This window comes from Camellia sinensis, chromosome 4 (assembly GCF_055761805.1).
Source record: "Camellia sinensis isolate YWXY chromosome 4, ASM5576180v1, whole genome shotgun sequence".
Lineage (NCBI taxonomy): Eukaryota > Viridiplantae > Streptophyta > Magnoliopsida > Ericales > Theaceae > Camellia > Camellia sinensis.
Window position 1 is genome coordinate 73,910,031 of NC_138964.1, and position 19,995 is coordinate 73,930,025.

At 45.3% G+C, this 19,995-nt stretch overlaps 1 protein-coding gene across 1 annotated transcript in view; it reads right to left on the minus strand.

Annotated features, from left to right (window-relative positions):
• Window positions 1-281: 281 nt before the first annotated feature.
• The window catches only part of LOC145823839 (uncharacterized), a 40,390-nt gene continuing 20,676 nt past the window's right edge, over window positions 282-19,995 (minus strand). The window contains exon 4 of the mRNA XM_082923367.1: window positions 282-356. Within this exon, the coding sequence (XP_082779493.1) occupies window positions 282-356 (75 nt within the window). The remainder of the gene's footprint in view (window positions 357-19,995) is intronic.

Sequence of the window (19,995 nt, forward strand, 5' to 3'; positions counted from 1 at the left end):
CATTGCTCTGGCAACGTCTGCTCAGATACACTCCGTTTTCTCGGCCTCCGTCTAATAACCGGAGGTAGAGAGTGAAACACTGGTTGTTCATCGACCAGATCCTCAGATCGATTGAGTCGACGACCTCTTGTCCAGAGTGCTTGGGGAATACCTGCTTGGTCTGAAGCAATTGTGCTAAACTACCTGGCAAAAAGATAAATAAAGCAATAATATGGAAATAATCAACCAGACGAACGAACAACATAACGGCTTAAAATAAATTCACAACACACAGTTGGGCATCACAACACACGGTTGATAAGCTGAAAATGTTGTTCTCCAACACTGATCATTATCCCCAAATCACTATCGCCAAACTGAATCAGATACCAGTAAATAACTGATTTCCAAAATACTGAATTGGTGCCCGCAGGCCTGATGCTCAAACTTGCAAACTGATACATGCATTCTCCTTGTAGAGACGTACTCTAAAAGCACATAGCAAGTAAGTGAGAGCCAAAACACCCCTATGTTGGGGTAGGGTTTCCCTGTTATATTTTGTCAGGAGCTAGGGTTTCACTACGCACACAGCGGTTTCAAATAACCTATGATCGGGTAAGTAAACTGTCCTAGTTTGGAATAGTCACTATGGATTCCGATATGCACTAGGTCGAATGGTCAAAAAGGGTGCCCCGGTAAAATCGGGATTTGTGTTCCCGTCATGGCAGAGCCCGCAACCGGTCAGCCTTACGACATGCTTCTCGAAGCGAGCCTCTGGCAAACCGTTCAGGAATAGCATATGGAAAACACAATGTCCTAGGCATACCAATGCAAATGCAATGCAAAGAAACACACAAGTGTAATCAAAACCAGATATCATGAGTTCGACTCAAGTTCTCTACACTCCCCAGCAGAGTCGCCAGAAACTGTAGACATCCCCGAATGTCCCGGGAGGGAAATCCCATTTTGTTCATATGGGGCTCACTACAGTTCAGGACTCAAATTGTCACGGTTCTTAATCTGAACCAAAGAGTCCAAATCCGGCAAATCGTTTTGGAAAACAGATTTTTGTAAAGAAGTGCCAAACATGGATTGCTATGCCAGATACAGAGTCGCCACCTAAATATTTTATTTTGGGAGAATTTAGGAAACCCTGACTCGTGCCTAAGGCCGCGTGTCCGTCATCACCAAAGTTGCCTCGACTCGGGAGCTTGGGTACGATTGGGGAAGGTCACTTCGTGAGCACCCCCGCTCACCCAATCAAAGATCGGCCTCTACTAACCATGATATCTAGTTTTGAAAACATTATGCATTCTTATTCCGGTTATTAGCCTAGATTTACTACGTGATGCGCACAACATACAAGTTAGACTGGATCGCTTGAATTAGAACAAAACCTTTCATGTTAGTTTTTGAAAGCAGTTTGCTACTCGCAAGTAGGCTAAAAATGCAAATTTTGCCACCCTCGGGTGGGCTTAGAAAAGATGGTTTTGCCACTGGCCAGTGGGCTTAAAACTCACAGTCAATGCATTATTCCAATTCAGATAACCCAACCTTCACCCACAGGCACTCAGGCAGGTACATCACATAAGCACATAGCCTCATGGTAAGCATGCTATCATGGCAACACTCACACACATGTGTAGACACCCCACTTTTGACCGTCCTCAAGACTTGGACGTGGGAGTTCTGAGGGGGCTGCAGATTGATATATCTATATCAATCAAGCTCCCTCAAAGAAGAGGGGAGGAAGGAGAGGAGAGATACAACTTGAAACAAGAAAAACATTTTCCTCTCTCTCTAAAATTTTCAACTCTCTCCCTATCTCTCTCTTCCAAACCCTTCAAACCATAAGGTTCTTGCCTTACACTACCACCTCCAAGCCTACAACCTCCACACTCCATTCCAGTAGCTTGAGGCTGTTTTTCAGAGGTTAGGAGCTCCTCTTCTTGGACCAGAAGCTGCAGGAAAGTTGTGCTACAAGGGTGAATCCTCTTCTCCCTCTTTCTTGCCTTATTTTGTTCTATGTTTTAGCCCCCTTTGTTTACATTTTTGGGCTCTGACCTAAACTGTAAAAAGTCATATTTTGAGCTCCTCTTCATGTTTGGTCAAGGAGTTTTTTCTGTTTGAGGTCTTCTCCTCACCCTTTGTGCTTAATCCCTCTTTTATGCCTATTTTTGCATGGTATTTTAGTATTATTTGTGAGCTGTTTTGGACTTGGTCAAAAACTATAAAGTTATTCATTTTGAGCCCCTCTTCAACTTTGTTGAAGGGCTCTTCACTGTTTGAGGCCAGCTTCTGTCCCTTGTCTCTATTCTCTCTTTTAGGGCCATTTTTGCATGATAGATTAGCCCTATTTGTGTTCATTTTTGAGATTTTTCATAAACTAAAAAGAATCTCCTTTTGACATCATCTTCATGTTTTATATAGGGCATTTTCTTGTTTGAGGTCATATGCTTCCTTGTATGCTTGATTGTTCCTTATTTTAAGCCTTACACCTAAGGTCTTGTTGCATGGTTTGTTTGGCCTTCTAGCCACTGAAATTCAGTGGATTTTCAGTGGCTGGAACACTATTTTAAGAGCCAAGATTAGAGGGGGGTGACCCCTTTTCTCCTTCTCTTGTTTGGTAGCCTTTTGGGCCTTCCAAAGAGACCCTACCTTGCATAATTCAAAGTCACTTTCTAGGATCAATTTAGTGAGTTTTGGGACTATCATATTTGATTTTTAGAGTTAATTTGGGTATGCTAACTGTCCATCTTGTATGTGCTTAAGAATCCCTTGCATAGCCCTCTAAAGGAGCTCATCATTTTTGCAGGTGTTGGCTTCATTTCAGTGGTTATTTGGGCCTATTTTCACATGTTTTGTTCAATGATGTTTGATGGTTTGGTGAGATTCCATATGCTTCACACACTTGCCATGTATACCGTGTTTGCTAGTCAAAGTTGCATGCTACTTTAGTCCATCATGCTAGCATCTTTTGGCCATGCTTTGAACTGGAAATGTTCATGTTTTGGGACTATCTTGGCTCTGTCTTCATGCTTCATGATCAAATAATGCATGCTTTGTATAGCTATAAGTCATTCCGTGTGCCTAGTTTCGAGTTTCGGGGTTCATCTCATGCATCGGGTGCCATTTTTCCAAGTTTTGGGGTTGTTTGGCATCATACTTCAGTCCTGGAATTTGCATTTTCATATGTCATGTTTCATCATTTTCCATGCTTAGTTAGAGTTACATGTTGTATCTTAGGATCGGTCCATGCATTGGACATATTTGTGTGCATTTCGGTTGCCTCATTTCCATCTTATTGGCCACTGATGTGAGTGTGGCTGAGGCCCACTCACATTGGTATAAGTCCATCCTGCATTGTGTATGCCATGTTTCAATGCGTTGTGCATGTTATGTTGTTAGCATTCTGTGTGCCATGTAGTTGCATTGCATGTTCGTATGTTTGTTTGCAGGCTTAGGTCGCATGTGCGTCGTTGTGCATTCCCTTGCCTCTTGATCAACCATGATAGGGGTTGGGGCCCTTTGATGTGTTTTTTTCTTGCATTTCATTTGATATCGAAGTTGCTCACTTGGCTTTTGGGCCATCATGCATTGAAATGCGTTATTGATGGCCCGAGGGTCGAGGGCCATGCTCCCTTGAGTTCATTGCATGATAGGGAGAGTGGCCATGCATACATTGCTTTGAATTCCCTTGCCATGCACCGTCTGCCCTCTGTTGTTGTCAAAAACAGGTTCTGCAGGAAGCTTTGGCCGGCCGGCCACCTATACTGCCGACCGGCCATTCATTGTTGGCCGATGGATTTTAAAATGGCCGATAACCATCCGGACATGGCCGGTGGTGATCCCACTTGGTCGGTAATGCTCCCCAGTGTCCAGAGAGTGCACCTTGGGAGTTGCACAATTTTCGGAGGAGCAAGGCAGTGTAAACAGAGGCAACAGTGGCATGGTACGGATTTTCGGGCAAGACGAGTCAAGCATGCATCATCCACGCATTTCGAGGCTGTGGCCACTTTAATTCTTTGTTTAATTTGTTAATTAATTGGAAATTCTGTAATACTTAATTTAGCATTATTTATTCGGACTGTAATATTTATTCGGACCCTCCGAGCGAGGGCAATTGTGTAATAAGTGTGCATGAGTGTGTGTATGTCTCCCAACCCCACATCTTTCTTCCCTTTTATTTACCCGCTTATGATGGTAGACTAGGGCATATTTAAATTAACATACCTTATGCTATGCATGTGTGCATTCATACATTTGTCTTGCATGCACCAGGCTCGGCACATCATGCTAACTGCATTGTGTTTCAATTCCAAATTGAATACGTGTTAGTTGTAGCATTTCACATGCCATGTTTAGAACAGCCGAGCCCATTTCTAGTTGCATTTCGCATGTGTTCCATTAGCCATCTTAAACTAGGATCATGCATATGATTACTAACTAGTTTCTGTTTTGGCTTGGAGTACTCGGTAAGCATTTATTCTTTAGTATACCGCATGCATGTGAGTGTTGCCATAACAACATGATTACCATGAGGCTAGCTGCTTATGTGATATAACTGCTTGAATGCCTGTGGATAGAGGTTGAATTACCTAAATTGGAATAATGCATTCAAACTGTGAGTTTTAAGCCCACTAGATAGTGGCAAAACCATCTTTTCTAAAAGCCCACTCGAGGGTGGCAAAACCTGCATTTTAGCTTACTTGCGAGTAACAAACCATCTTCAAAACGAACATGCAATGTTTTGTTCCAATTTAGGCGATTTGATCTATACTTGTTTGTTGTGCGCATAACATAGTAATTCTAGGCTAATAAATGGAATAAGAACCCATAACGTTTTCAAAAACGGATATCACGGTTAGTAGAGGCCGATCTTCGGATCGGGCGAGAGGTGGTGCTCATACCTGACCTTCCCCAATCGTACCCAAGCTCCCAAGCCGAGGCAACTTTGGTGATGATGGACACGTGGCCTTTGGCATCGAGTCAGGGTTTCCTAAATTCCCCCATAAAAAATATTTAGGTGGCGACTCTGTATCTGGCAAAGCAGTCCATGTTTGGCACTTCTTTTCAAAAATCTGTTTCTCAAAACGATTTGCCGGATTTAGACTCTTCGGTTCAGATTAAGTACCATGACACAAATTGAGTCCGAACTGTAGTGAGGCCCATGGGCGCGTCTACAGTTTCTGGCGACTCTGCTGGGGAGTTAGAGAGCTTGACTCAAACTCGTGATATCTTGTTTTGATTTCACTTATGTGTTTCTTTGCATTGCCTGTGCATTGGTGCGCCTAGGACACCGTGTTTGCCATCTGCCATTCCTGAACGGTTTGCTGGAGGCTTGACTTTGTCAAAGCATGCCATAAGGCTGACCGGTTGTGGGCTCTGACAGTATGGGAACACAAACCCCGGTTTTACCGGGGCACCCTTTTCGACCATTCGACCTAGTGCATTTTGAAATCCATAGTGACTATTCCAAACTAGGACAGGCTGCTTACCCGATGTTAGGTTGTTTGAAAACTGCTGCGTGCATAGTGAAACCCTAGCTCCTGACAAAAATAGGACAAGGAAACCCTACCCCAACTTAGGGGTGTTTTGGCTCTCTACTTGCTACGTGTTTTTAGAGTGTATCTATGTAGGGGAACACACATATCAGTTCGCAAGTTTGAGTGTCAGGCCTGCGGACATCAGTGTTTTTGGGAATCAGTCATTTATGTGTATCAGATTCAGACTGTGGGGCAACGATTTGGAAACAGTGATCAGTAATTAAGGAACAGTACATTCAGCTTGTTGGCAATTTGTTGTGATACCCAACTGCGTGTTGTGTTTATTTTACATTGTTACGCTGCCCAATTGTCTGTTTGTTTATATGTTTTATTTATCTTTTTACTAGGTAGTCGAGCACAATTGCTTCTGACACAATAGATATTCCCCAAGCACTCTGGGTTAGAGGTCGTCGGCTCCATCGATCTGAGGATCTGGTAGACGGACAACCAGTGTACCACTCTCTACCCTCGGTTACTAGACGAAGGACAGCTAGGCAGAGGGCATCAGTTCAACAGTCAGTACAGAGGGCTTTATCGACCCCACCTGTGTACGGTAGGGATCCAGATTCTGCTTCTCCCACAGAAAGGGAACATATACCGATAATTCAGTTAGAGCAGAACAGTATGGCCAATTTAGAGGAGATGGTGTGCCAGCTCCAAGAGAGTATGAAAATGATGCAGCAGGATGCTGTCCGACAGGCAGAGTTCACCAAGTAGCAGGCCATGGTTATGAATGAACAAGCAGAGTTAATCGTAAGGTTACAGCAGCAAACCGGAGCATCTGCTTCGCGGCAAGTTCCTCCCCCACCAGGAATTCCCACCCCCAGGGAGACAGCTAATGTTCAGAATGATACGGACATTCCCACGGGACCACCTCTACCCCCGATCCTACCTCAAATACAACCCCAGTTATCCAAAACACCCACCAACCTACCGGACTCTCCCTTTGAGTTCGAGACAGATCCCACAGCATTGAAGTTGAGCAAGCTTGAAAAGCTGTTCAAGAGATCCCAGGGAGTCAAGACCATCGCTGACATCGAAGATGGATATACCGATGCAGCTGTGACACTGCCTGACAGATTCAAAATGCCGCACATTGATCGATTTGATGGGTCCGGGGACCCCATAGTTTACCTGAGATTGTTTTCAAACATCTTAAGGCCAATGGGCCTCAGTAGACATCAGAAGTTGTCTCTGTTCGGCCGAACCCTGTCGGGTGTGGCGGCCATATGGTATCCCAAATTAGAAGATGATGTCAAGAGAAACTGGAACGAGATGGCCGAGGCCTTCATTACGCAATACTCACATAATACACAAATCGAGATTACAACTCGTGATCTCGAGACAACGAGGCAAGAGCCTAAAGAGAGCTTCTCAGAATTCGTGACTAGATGGAGGGCCAAGGTTTCAATGATGACCCTAAGGCCTACAGACAAAGACCAGATTCAGATGATTGTGCGTAATCTTCAGCCGAAGTTGATGCAAAAGATGATTGTACTCCCCTTCCCTACTTTTTCTGATCTACATGAAATGGGGGTGCAGATTGAGGATGCCTTAAAGCAAGGCTTAATTGATAATGACCGAGAACAACCCCGAAGAACTTTCAACCGCAACACTAATGCAGGCCCGAGCGAAACTACAACTACAAGAGCCTCTGAAGTGAGCATGGTCACCACCAACCCCCCTCCAAGAACCATGGTAGTTGCGCCTTTCTCCAGCGCATCTGGAAGCCATACCCAAACAGCCAAATGCCCATCCAAAAACACAAGAACCTTCGCTCCACTGTATATGCCCCTATCCAAAGCTCTGGGGGTTTCAATCCGAAAAGGGCATTTGAAGCCCCTAGAACCGCGGCCCTTACTAGAAAGACTTCCCCCTACCCACAACCCAGCGAAATATTGCGCATTTCACCAATAGCACGGTCATGACACCGATCTGTGCTTTCGATTACGTCATGAGATTCAAGATCTCATCGATAACGGGGTGATTCTGCCTCCCAAGAAACCCAATGTTACAACAAATCCCCTCCCCACACATAACCAAGCTCCACCACCTAAAAGGATCAACTTCATCCAAACTAGGGTTGTGCCTTACGATCTTAGCATCTATATCACTCCTTCCCACCTGCCTAAGCCGGAGATATTCCTTCCCGACTGCACCGACTTGTGCATGATGGACATCTTCGTGACCCGACCTAAGCCAACGGTGGTGACTATCGAGAACAGGAGAGAAGAGATCCAAAAGGAGAAAAAGCTTGTTGAGTCAGAATCTGCAGAATCTGGGAGTCGTGTTGAGAAGACATATAGTCTGGATGACTACATTTCATCAATAGGCCGGGATGGGCCAGATGTGGAATTGCCAACAGGGGGAGAACTGTGTGTGATCCAAGGGGATAGTCTAGGACAGGGAACAGATGATTTAAAGGCCGTGGAAGAGGACCTTGCCAATCTCCAGTTTTACAGTGACCAAGATCCAGGGGGCGCAGCAGTCAACTGGTTTGATTATGAGGAATCAACAGAGGCTACTGGGTGGTTGGATGATCAACCGAATGTGGTGGAAGAGTTCCAACCAGGACAGAGTCCGGCAGGGGCACGAATGTCGCTGATAGTCGAGAGAGTCGGAGAACAGAATACATCGCCGGGGAGTGCCGGTGTTAAGAATTCTGCTCGGGATTGGAGCATTCTGAATGCAGGAATTATTGAGCAGCCAGCTGTGTTGATACGGTCAGAACAAGAAAGATTTGAAGATCCCGCGAGAATCAGAAAGGCAAAGGCCCATGTGGGGATTGAAATTGCTGTGTGCGTAGGAACAGAGAATGCTGTGAGCATAGGGGTGGAAGGTACCGCGAGTACGATAACAGTCATACCAGAACCAGACAGGTTTCTGTTGGCTGCTGATGGAATGTGGTGGGAAGATGAGGATTTATGTCTTGCCCATAGGGACGAAGATTGGGGGAACAACCAACCCGATGACACCTGGTACCTTGGAGAAGTCGATCATATGACTAGAAGCGGACGGTATTTCAAGCCCCCGCACCTAGACCAGCCAGAGGCATCTGGGAAAGATAAGGAAACTGAGAGACAGAAAGAGAAGCAAGTCAAAAAAGAGGCTGTACTGAAGCAGTTAAAGAAGATACAAGCATACATCTCCATCTGGGGACTGCTTATGGCATCGCGAGTACATCGACAAGCTGTCTTATCGGCCATGGACAAGGCCAAGCTTTCTATAGACACCACGCCCGAACAGCTGGTGGGCTTAGTGTTTCCGGGAGGAGCTATCCCAATGTTGACCTTTTCTGACAAAGAACTGCCACCTGAGGGCACGAACCATAACAAGCCACTCTACATCTCCGTGGAGTGCAGAAATAAATGGATACCCGTGGTGCTTGTCGACACAGGGTCTACCATCAATGTATGTCCGGCGAGGACTGCCTATGCAATTGGCTTGAAAACTGCGGACTTCGTACCAACAGCCCAGGTGATTTGGGCATACGACAATACAAGCCGAGAAGTCATGGGAACAATGAAGATCCAGACCAAGGTTGGGCCAGGACAGCATGAAATTGACTTTCACATCCTAAAGGTTCCCGCCACTTTCAATCTACTCTTGGGGCGGTCGTGGCTGCATCAAGTCAAGGCAGTTTCTTCTACCTTGCATCAAATGGTGAAATACCCCTATGGAAAGGGAGTAGCCATTGTTTTGGGGAATTCATCGATCCATCCACCGCCGGAAGTATCTACGCCAGTTTTGGAAATTGAGCACGGCATGGAGGACGTGTTTATGTCAGGTTTCACCCTTGCTGAGGCTCGGGTTGTACAAAACATCATGGCTGCTAATGAGGGGGTATATGTCAGTGCTCAAGCGGTATACCTCATCAACAAGCTTCAACATATCCCCGGGATGGGATTGGGAAAGAGCGGCCGGAAGGGCGTCGCAGCATTGGCCGAGGTGCCACATAACCCACATACCTTTGGCTTGGGTTATCTGCCCACCAAGGAGGATTGGGTAAGGAAAGGAAAGGAAATGGCTGGAAGAGCTAGAGCAAAACAGATGGGGAAGCCTTTTGACTTAATGCACCGACCCATTCAGGGTACCCTAAACGGACGCTTCGTCCGGGAGGGAGAGGATTTTCCATTCTGTGGTTTTCCGGAGCCGTGGCTGAACGCGGAAAGGAAGCGCAAGCCGAGGTTTGAGATTTTCTTTGACCTGCAATTACTTGGAGATGACGTTGCCAAAGAGCAGACAGACCCATTAGCTGAGGCTGAGCAGAGTAAGGAAGTGCAGTCTGAGGACGCTAAAAATGAAATGGGAGTAGCGCTGGCATGTCTACTTTTAGATCCTTCGATCGAACAGAAGTTCTTGGGGGATAACTTCTCGGTATGCAGGATCGGGAATGGAACGGCTGTGGGCCTACCAGCAACTATTTTGGATGCATCCATTGCACCCTCTCTCGTTTGGCAATATGAGGAGGGATTTTTGTCCAGCAACACCGGGTCAGGTAGTGAGCCGGAATCTGATTCCACCGAGTCTTGTGAGTCGGAATCAGGTTCCAGCTCAACTAAGTCTGAGTCTGGTATTCCTGGGGGTGATAACCCAGATGCCACAGTCCTGTCCAGGTCGTCTTTTTCTTTCTCCTTTGAGTCTGTTGTAACAGAAGAATCGGATGGTTTGGAAGTACTTAATGAGAATAATGTGGATGTGGTTTCTGAGTACTTTTCTGTGCCTTTGATATATTGCTTAAATCAGGACTTTCAAAATTTTGACGAAAGCGACGGGGAAGAAATTCCTTCGATTTTGTAACGATTAATTGATCAAGAGCAAGAAAGATTTGTTAAACCTTTAGTTGATGAAATCACTACTGTGAATATTGGTACTGAGAAGGACCCGCGGTTGGTCCAGATTGGGTCCACGTTGTCTTCGGAGGAACGCGAGCGCTTAGTCGCTTTATTAAAAGATTTCAAAGATGTTTTCGCGTGGTCCTATGAAGACATGCCTGGAATCGATCCTAAGATTGTACAACACCGGATCCCTCTGGACCCCGAGGCCCGACCTGTCAAACAGAAACTCAGAAGGATTCATCCAGACTGGGCCACCAAGATTAAGGAAGAGGTCACCAAACAAATCGATGCAGGCTTCCTGCTGGTATCCGAATACCCAACTTGGTTGGCCAACATTGTTCCAATGCCGAAGAAAGATGGCAGAATCTGAGTATGCGTGGATTTCAGGGATTTGAATAGAGCTAGTCCAAAGGACGACTTCCCCTTGCCACATATTGATGAGTTGGTGGATTTCACGGCAAGGCATGCTCTGCTTTCGTTTATGGATGGCTTCTCGGGTTACAATCAGATAGTGATGGCACCTGAAGATCGGGAAAAGACTGCTTTCACCACCCCGTGGGGGACATACTGCTACAGAGTGATGCCGTTTGGGTTGAAGAATGCTGGAGCTACATATCAACGGGCGACGACAATGATATTGCATGACATGATCCACAAAGAGGTGGAGGTGTACGTGGATGACATGATTGTCAAGTCCAAAGAAAGAGAAGGCCACTGCACCGCCTTGCAAAAGTTCTTCCAAAGGATCAGAGAATTTCGGCTGCGGATGAATCCTCAGAAGTGTACGTTCGGTGTTACGGCCGAAAAAATGCTGGGGTTTCTTATTACACAGAGAGGTATCGAAGTCGACCCTTCCAAAATCAAGGCCATCCTAGAAATGCCACCACCAAGGACTGAAAATGAGGTGCGAGGCTTTCTGGGTAAAGTGCAATTCATAAGACGGTTTATCTCAAAATTAACCTTGACTTGTGAACCATTTTTTGGTCTCCAGAAAGAAAGGAAAGAAATTCCAATGGGACGGCCGATGTCAAGCTGCTTTTGAACAGATCAAGGAATACTTACAGAACCCACCCGTGTTGTCACCACCAGAGCCGGGGAGACCGTTGATATTGTACCTTTCAGTGACTGAGACTACAATGGGCTGCATGCTCACGCAAGAATCAGAGGACAAAGTGGAAAGAACCATCTACTATCTGAGCAAGAAGATGCTAGAGTATTAGACTCGCTACACACCGTTGGAGAAGGCTTGCTTAGCTTTGGTATGGCTACCAGGAAGCTGCGGCACTACCTGTTAGCTCACTCCGTAATGTTGGTTTCACGACTTGATCCCATCAAATATCTTTTCGAGAAACCGGCACTTGCGGGTAGGCTAGCACATTGGTTGCTGTTGCTTTTCGAATTTGATCTGAAATATGTGACGCGCAAGTCAGTCAAGGGAAGAGCAGTGGCAGAGTTCTTAGCCGACCATCCAGTGGAAGGGGGTGAAGCAGTTGAGTACTTATTCCTAGACGAGGCCATTTGGCACATCAAAGATGAAACTTGGATGATGTATTTTGACGGAGCATCAAATCAATACGGGTATGGGATAGGAGTGTTGTTGATAGCGCCCGACAACTCCCATATCCCTCTAGCATTCAAAATCCGATTCGAAGTCTCGAACAACGAAGCAGAATATGAGGCATGCATTGTCGGTCTAGAAGCAGCCCTGAAACTAGAGGCAAGACGGTTGGACGTCATCGGGGACTCGAACCTTGTTGTGTCTCAAGCAAAAGGAGACTGGAAGGTCAAAGAAGAAAAGATGATGATGTATCACCAGACCTTGGACTTGTTAATTCCTCGGTTTGAGAAGCTAAACTTTGCTCATTTACTAAGAGAGAACAATAGGTTCACAGATTCCTTAGCAACTCTATCTTCCATGATAGACATCCCGTTCGGAGTCTGGATGCGTCCAGTCATCATTGACCAGAAGTTTGCGCCAGCATACGAGTCAATTGCTGCTATTGATGAGGTTCAAGACGAAAACCCCTGGTATTACGACATTTGGAACTTCTTGGAGAGAGAGGTGTATCCACCAGGGGCAAATGCCAAGGATAAAAGGGCAATCAGAAGAATGGCCGTTCAATTCATCATCTGTGGAGGTAAATTGTACAAGAGACGTCATTTGGGAATGCATAAGTTGTGTGTAGAAGCTGAGGAATCAAAGCGCCTGATGGAGGCCATCCATGGAGGGGAATGCGGGGCACATATGAACGGAGTAATGCTAGCACGAAAGATCCTCAGACAGGGTTACTACTGGTCCACCATGGATGAGGATTGTATCGGTTTTGTTCGGCGATGCCACAAGTGTCAGATCCCCGCATGAACATCCCGCCGTCAAAGCTGTACAACATGACTTCACCATGGCCATTTTCAGTTTGGGAAATTGATGTGATCGGGGCTGTCACTCCGAAGTGGTCGAACGGGCATGAGTTAATCCTGGTCGCGATAGATTACTTTACAAAGTGGGTCGAGGCCCAATCATATGCCGTGTTGAAGGCGTCGCATGTTGCAAAGTTTATCAGAAACAACATTATCTGCCGCTACGGGGTCCCAAACGAGATTATTTATGATAACGGTTCCCACTTCAAGAAGGAAGTGATTGAATTGTTGGAGAAATACAACGTGGCTTTTCACAAGTCATCCACATACCGGCCGCAAACCAACGGAGCGGTCGAGGCCGCCAACAAAAATATCAAACACATACTGCAGAAGATGGTGGAAACCTATCGGGATTGGCCAGATAAGCTGCCATTTGCTCTGTGGGGCTACAAGACTTCAATTAGAACTTCTACCGGAGCGACTCCGTATTCATCGGTTTATGGGATGGAGGCCGTTCTACCTATCGAGATTGAGGTTCCGTCATTGCGAGTATTGGCTGAGTGTCAAATAGCTGAAGCAAATTAGCAACAGAGTAGGTTTGAGGAACTCATGCTCTTTGATGAGAGAAGGCTGAAAGCACCGTACCATGTCCAAGGTTATCAGCGCAGAATTGCTCGGGCTTTCAACAAGAAAGTCAAGTCCAAGAATCTAAAGGAAGGAGATTTGGTGCTCAAGGACAACCGAGCTCCCATCCACGACCCAAGGGGCAAGTTCAGACCCAATTGGACTGGTCCCTACATCATCCAAGCTATCTGGTCAGGTGGAGCCGTGGTTTTGATGGATCTAGATGTCCTAGAGTTCTCCCAACCGATCAACATGGACAAGTTGAAGAAATACTACCCTTGAGAGGCTCGCTAGGCCGAAAACCCGAAAGGGCGACCTGGGCAAAAGTTAGAGCATAGAAAATTGGAAAATATAAAAACTGAGCTCGCAAGGTTGAAAACCCGCAAAGGGCGGCCTTGGCAAAAGTTAGAGCATAAAAGGAGAGTGAAAATACTCGAGTGAACCTAAGCCTGAACTACGTAAGGCTTGATTCCCATCTTTGGGATACGTAGGCAACTTCATCCTGAAGTTCAACCATAAACTTTTTCCCGATCAACTTTGTCCATTTGATCATCTCGGTCATTTTTGTCTATTTAGCATTCAAAAGCTTCGGTGGTGATCTCCGGTGCAGTACTTTTCAGACTAGGGGTAACTTTCCGTTGCCATGCAGTGCTGTGGTACTATTCAGACTAGGGGCAACTTTCCAGTTGCAGGGATCTGGGGTTGTGCATCTCAGTGACAGATTTCAGGCGTGTCTAGTTCTGATCCATATCAAAAATAGTTTTCAAAAGTTTTGATAAAAGTTGACTTTGTTTAAATTAATCTTTTTACAACTAAGACCATCTCTAGAGCAAAACGGGAAATTTTCAGTACCATAACCTTCAAAGTTCATTGATTTCAGTATAGAGTCCTCCTGCTCTTGCATACAAATTGAAGTTGCTGTTTATTACATTCATAAGGAAAACTTGAAAGTACTAATAAAGCAATAAATCTGGGGCATAGCCAAGTCAGGTGCTCCTGCGCCCCCTCCCAGAGCTGGTCGAAGCCCCCGGTGCCAAGCTGGGCCCGATCTGTGCCTCCTCATTAAGCCAATCTATGCACTCATCAAACAAAGTACAACTGAAAGTAGGAGCGGGGGCCAGGAGTTCTCTAGTCCTCCACGTTGTGGCCTGTCGAGCAAGTTGTGCACCTCAAAACGGAAAGGCAGCTGGATATTTTATCCCCTCTGCGGGGCAAATCTGGTCGTGGCCAAACTGGCGCTGGAACCGGAACGGGAAATAGAATACGCAGTGGGTCAAGCCAATCAACTGAATCCCGATCTGTCGGGACTTGCTGTAGCCCGTTGCCGGTAGATTGAGCCAAGGGCACCGCCAAGCAATGCGGTCTGCGAACAGGCTGCACGTCCAATCAAACCACCATCCCTCGTCAAGGGCATTGACTAGACGTTACCTGAAGAAGTGGCCGTGAGCTGAGTATGCTGGGCAAGAGTCCACAACCTGCAACTTATCTATCAACCACACCTGGGAAGGGATGAAAAATGAGAGAATAAAGAATAGAGAGAAGTACGATGAGAGAAAAATGAGGAAAGGGATTTTGTGAGAAAAACCGAGCTTGAGGGTCGAGTGATGTGAGCAATACATATGTAAGATTGGGTGGGAAACATTATCTGCAGCAGTAGTGGACTCCTCGCAAATCTGGTCGTCTCTCGATGATAAAAGGCGTCTAAGCCCATCAACGTCTCTGCCAAAGTCATGGCAATGCAGCTCTTGTCCTCCTTTAAGCCTAGGACAACCTCGATCAATTGGACGCTAGATCCCCTAGAGTCTAAGGAAAACAGAAAATGAGATAGCATGCACAAACAGAGGGCATGTCGCCGGAAGCCTTGCCAATGATGGTCGCCGCGGTCATCGGTATCCGAAAATCGATGAATCAAACTCGGAATATCTAGCATTCCTTCACAAATCAGAGATCGAGCGTCATACATAATGAGTCCACACATTCGCCCTAAGCTCTGAACATGACCAAAGTTAAGCTGGGGTAAGATCTCCTCGTCACGCTCGGATTCCATTAAAGCTTGAAAATCTTCGAAGGTAGGGCATACTTCTTGCCTGCTAAAGCTAAAGACATGAGTCACCAGGTTCCAAAACCTCGTTGCGGCATGAAGAAACGGAAAGTGCAGCGGAGAGTAACTCAGAGTGAATAGTATATTTATGCCGAAACCCCAGAAATTCAGCTTTTCCGAGCCATCCAAGTTGTTAATCCAGGACGAGAGATTCTGCGCAAGAAATCCCTCCATTTTGAGCAAATCAGTGTCGAATTGAGTAGAACTACGAAGCTGAGGCCTTTTGTAGGGGATAAGATTGAGTGGAGGACAGGTGTCAACATTCTGGTGATTCTTTCATTCACGGCCAGCCGGCCAAATATAGTGCCGACCGACCACCACTTTTGGCTGGTGACAAGTTGTCATGGCCGATGGCCTCCACCCCTGGCCGGTGGTCTTCCTCTTTGTTCTATGAATTGTTTATGCTGAGAATTTGGAGAATGCCACCACTTCCAAGGCCCTCCAATGATGGATTTTGCGGCGTGACGCCCATTTGCTTATCGAGTTGTTGTAAATTTGCTTATCGAGTTGTATTTCACTCTTTTCAAGTCTTTGTTGCTTGTCGAGTTGTACTCGCACGTGGCTAGCTTATTGAGTTTCCTTGCTTTGCTTATCGAGTTGTAAGTCAGTTCACTACCTGATTATTACGATGCGAATGCTCAATTTTCAAACCGAGTTCAATTTCATTCACATTGTTATGTGATACCATGCGATGCGATGCATAGGAAGCACAAATGTAACATCATTTTGAATAAAATGGTTGTTTCATTTCCCTCATGTGTTTTGCAAAATACACATTTTTGAAAAGGTAAAACCTGTTTAAGGCAGTGCAATGTGTTTAAACTACTAGTAAAAAGGAAAGTAAAGCAAAAGAAGAGCAGGGTAGCAAGGTATCGGAATTGATGCCAGTAACCTCCCCTTGTGAGCAATGCATCTCCCGCGCCCTTGTTCGGGTCAACTATGTGATTTGGCGCCTTCATTACTTGAGACAGTGCAAGGAAGTACACTTTCGGAACATTAGTAGGCCTTCGAGTTGACCTCAAGCCGTGTCTTCTATGAGCGATGCTCGGTACGCGCAAGGAACGTCCATTCCCGTATCCTTTTCGTATCTTGTGAATTCCACAAATCGCTTCAATTATACCACGTTACAGTGCTTGACATTTCAACATCATGAATAACTGGTCCTTACCATATTTCAAGTTTCTATACACATTGCTTGCGTAGACCGCATGCTTTACTTACATGTGTTCAATTTCAAGTTCCTTTTATACACATTGCTTGCGTAGACCGCATGCTTTACTTACATGTGTTCAAGTTCCTTTTATACACATTGCATGTGTTGTTGCGTTATGCTTTACTTACATGTGTTCAAGTTCCTTTTATACACATTGCATGCGTTGTTGCGTTATGCTTTACTTATATGTGTTCAATTTCAAGTTTCTATACACATTGCTTGCATAGACCGCATGCTTTACTTACATGTGTTCAAGTTCCTTTTATACACATTGCATGCGTTGTTGTGTTATGCTTTACTTACATGTGTTCAAGTTCCTTTTATACACATTGCATGCGTTGTTGCGTTATGCTTTACTTACATGTGTTCAATTTCAAGTTTCTATACACATTGCTTGCGTAGACCGCACGCTTTGCTTACATGTGTTCAAATTTCTTCATACACATTGTGCACGTTGCCACATGTTTTTTACTTACATGTGTTTGTGCCTTCACAACATTGTTATGTGTCCCACTCAAATTGCGTTGTCACGCACTTTCGATTGTATGTTATGCATATTGCTAACGATATTTGTACCTGTTAAGCTTGCTTTCTTTTCAGGCACGATATCGTATGTACGGTTCATTTGAGGCTGGTGCAACCAGACGAACCGCACAGGTATTGTATTCTCCGAGTGAGACGTATTGAGAATTGCATAATTCTCTTACATCCTTTCTGCATTGTAGTGTAGTTTGGTGTATGCTAGCTTAAAACTGTCGCATGTTATGCTTCGTTACAGCTTTCTTTGCATGATCATAAGTTATGTTTGACTTTGTGCATTGTCTTGCATTTTGCCTCTGCCTTCGGGCGCATATCTTGTCTGTCTTGCATGTTTGTCTAAGTCTTCAGCCTTGTCAAAAATGGGTCGTCTCTGGGCTTTGACATTCACTCCCGTCATTGTTATGACTTTCGAGTTCTGTCAAAGAGGGACAACTGTAGACACCCCATTTTTGACCGTCCTCAAGACTTGGACGTCACCGTTTGAACACTCAGTGATCATCCTTGTTTGTGTTCGTCTTGAGTTCCCGGAGGTCTCAGCTGCGCACCTTGCCTCAGAATCTCTCGACTCGACTGCTTTGTGTCTGGTTTTGTACCAAGAGCTTGTGGATGTGTTCCTGAGGAAAGGGGGGAGCCTGTCGACCAAGTCTCCTGCCCACCGGCCACCTTGATTTTCATTCGGCCAAATGTGATGGCCGGCCGGCTAATTTGACTGCCGATCGGCCACTTTGATGGCCGATCGGCCAAGTGTGATTTTCAACAGATATTTCTGTAGACAGCTGGCAGCTGTCATTCCAGGCCATACCCCAGCCCATGCCTGGACGTGGGAGTTCTGAGGGGGCTGCAGATTGATATATCTATATGAATGAAGCTCTCTCAAAGAAGAGGGAAGGAAGGAGATGAGAGATACAACTTGAAAGAAGAAAAACATTTTTCTCTCTCTCTAAAATTCTCAAATCTCTCCCTATCTCTCTCTTCCAAACCCTTCAAACCCTAAGGTTTTTGCCCCTCTTTACACTACCACCTCCAAGCCTACAACCTCCACACTCTATTCCAGCAACTTGAGGCTGTTTTTCAGAGGTTAGGAGCTCCTCTTCTTGGATCAGAAGCTGCAGGAAAGTTGTGCTACAAGGGTGAGTCCTCTTCTCCCTCTTTCTTGCCTTATTTGGTTCTATATTTTAGCCCCTTTTACTTACATTTTTGGGCTCCGACCTGAACTGTAAAGAGTCATATTTTGAGCTCGTCTTCATGTTTGACCAAGGACTTTTTGCTGTTTGAGGTCTTCTCCTCACCCTTTGTGCTTAATCCCTCTTTTAGGCCTATTTTTGCATGGTATTTTAGTCTTATTTATGAGCTGTTTTGGACTTGGTCATAAACTGTAAAGTGCTTCATTTTGAGCCCCTCTTCAACTTTGTTGAAGGTCTCTTCACTGTTTGAGGCCAACTTCTGTCCCTTGTCTCTATTCTCTCTTTTAGGGCCATTTTTGCATGATAGATTAGCCCTATTTGTGTTCATTTTTGAGATTTTTCATAAACTAAAAAGAATCTCATTTTGACATCATCTTCATGTTTTATAAAGGGTATTTTCTTGTTTGAGGTCATATGCTTCCTTGTATGCTTGATTGTCCCTTATTTTGAGCCTTACACCTAAGCTCTTGTTGCATGCTTTGTTTGGCCTTCTAGCCACTGAAATCCAGTGGATTTTCAGTAGCTGGAACACTATTTTGAGAGCCAAGATTAGAGGGGGGTGACCCCTTTTCTCCTTCTCTTGTTTGGTAGCCTTTTGGGCCTTCCAAAGCGACCCTACCTTGCATGCTTCGAAGTCACTTTCCAGGGTCAATTTGGTGAGTTTTGGGACTATCATATTTGATTTTCTGAGTTGATTTGGCTATGCTAAGTGTCCATCTTGTATGTGCTTAAGAATCCCTTGCATAGCCCTCTAAAGGAGCTCATCATTTTTGCATGTGTTGGCTTCATTTCAGTGGTTATTTGGGCCTATTTTCACATGTTTTGTTCACTGATTTTTTCTGGTTTGGTGAGATTCCATATGCTTCACACACTTGCCATGTAAACCGTGTTTGCTAGTCAAAGTTGCATGCTACTTTAGTCCATCATGCTAGCATCTTTTGGCCATGCTTTGAACTGGAAATATTCATACTTTGGGACTGTCTTGGCTCTGTCTTCTTGCTTCATGATCAAATAATGGATGCTTTGTATAGCTATAAGTCATTCTGTGTGCCTAGTTTCGAGTTTCGGGGTTCATCTCATGCATCGGGTGCCATTTTTCCATGTTTTGGGGCTGTTTAGCATCATACTTCAGTGCTGGAATTTGCATGTTCATATGCCATGTTTCATCATTTTCCATGCTCAGTTAGAGTTGCATGTTGTATCTTAGGATCGGTCCATGCATTGGACATATTTGTGTGCATTTCGGTTGCCTCATTTCCATCTTATTGGCCACTGATGTGAGTGTGGCTGAGGCCCACTCACATTGGTATAAGTCCATCCTGCATTGTGTATGCCATGTTTCAATGCGTTGTGCATGCTATGTTGTTCGCATTGTGTGTGCCATGTAGTTGCATTGCATGTTCGTATGTTTGTTTGCATGCTTAGGTCGCATGTGCATCATTGTGCATTCCCTTGCCTCTTGAACAACCATGATAGGGGTTGGGGCCCTATGATGTGTTTTGTGCTTGCATTTCATTTGATATCAAAGTTGCACACTTGGCTTTTGGGCCATAATGCATTGAAATGCGTGATTGATGGCCCGAGGGTCGAGAGCCATGCTCCCTTGAGTCCA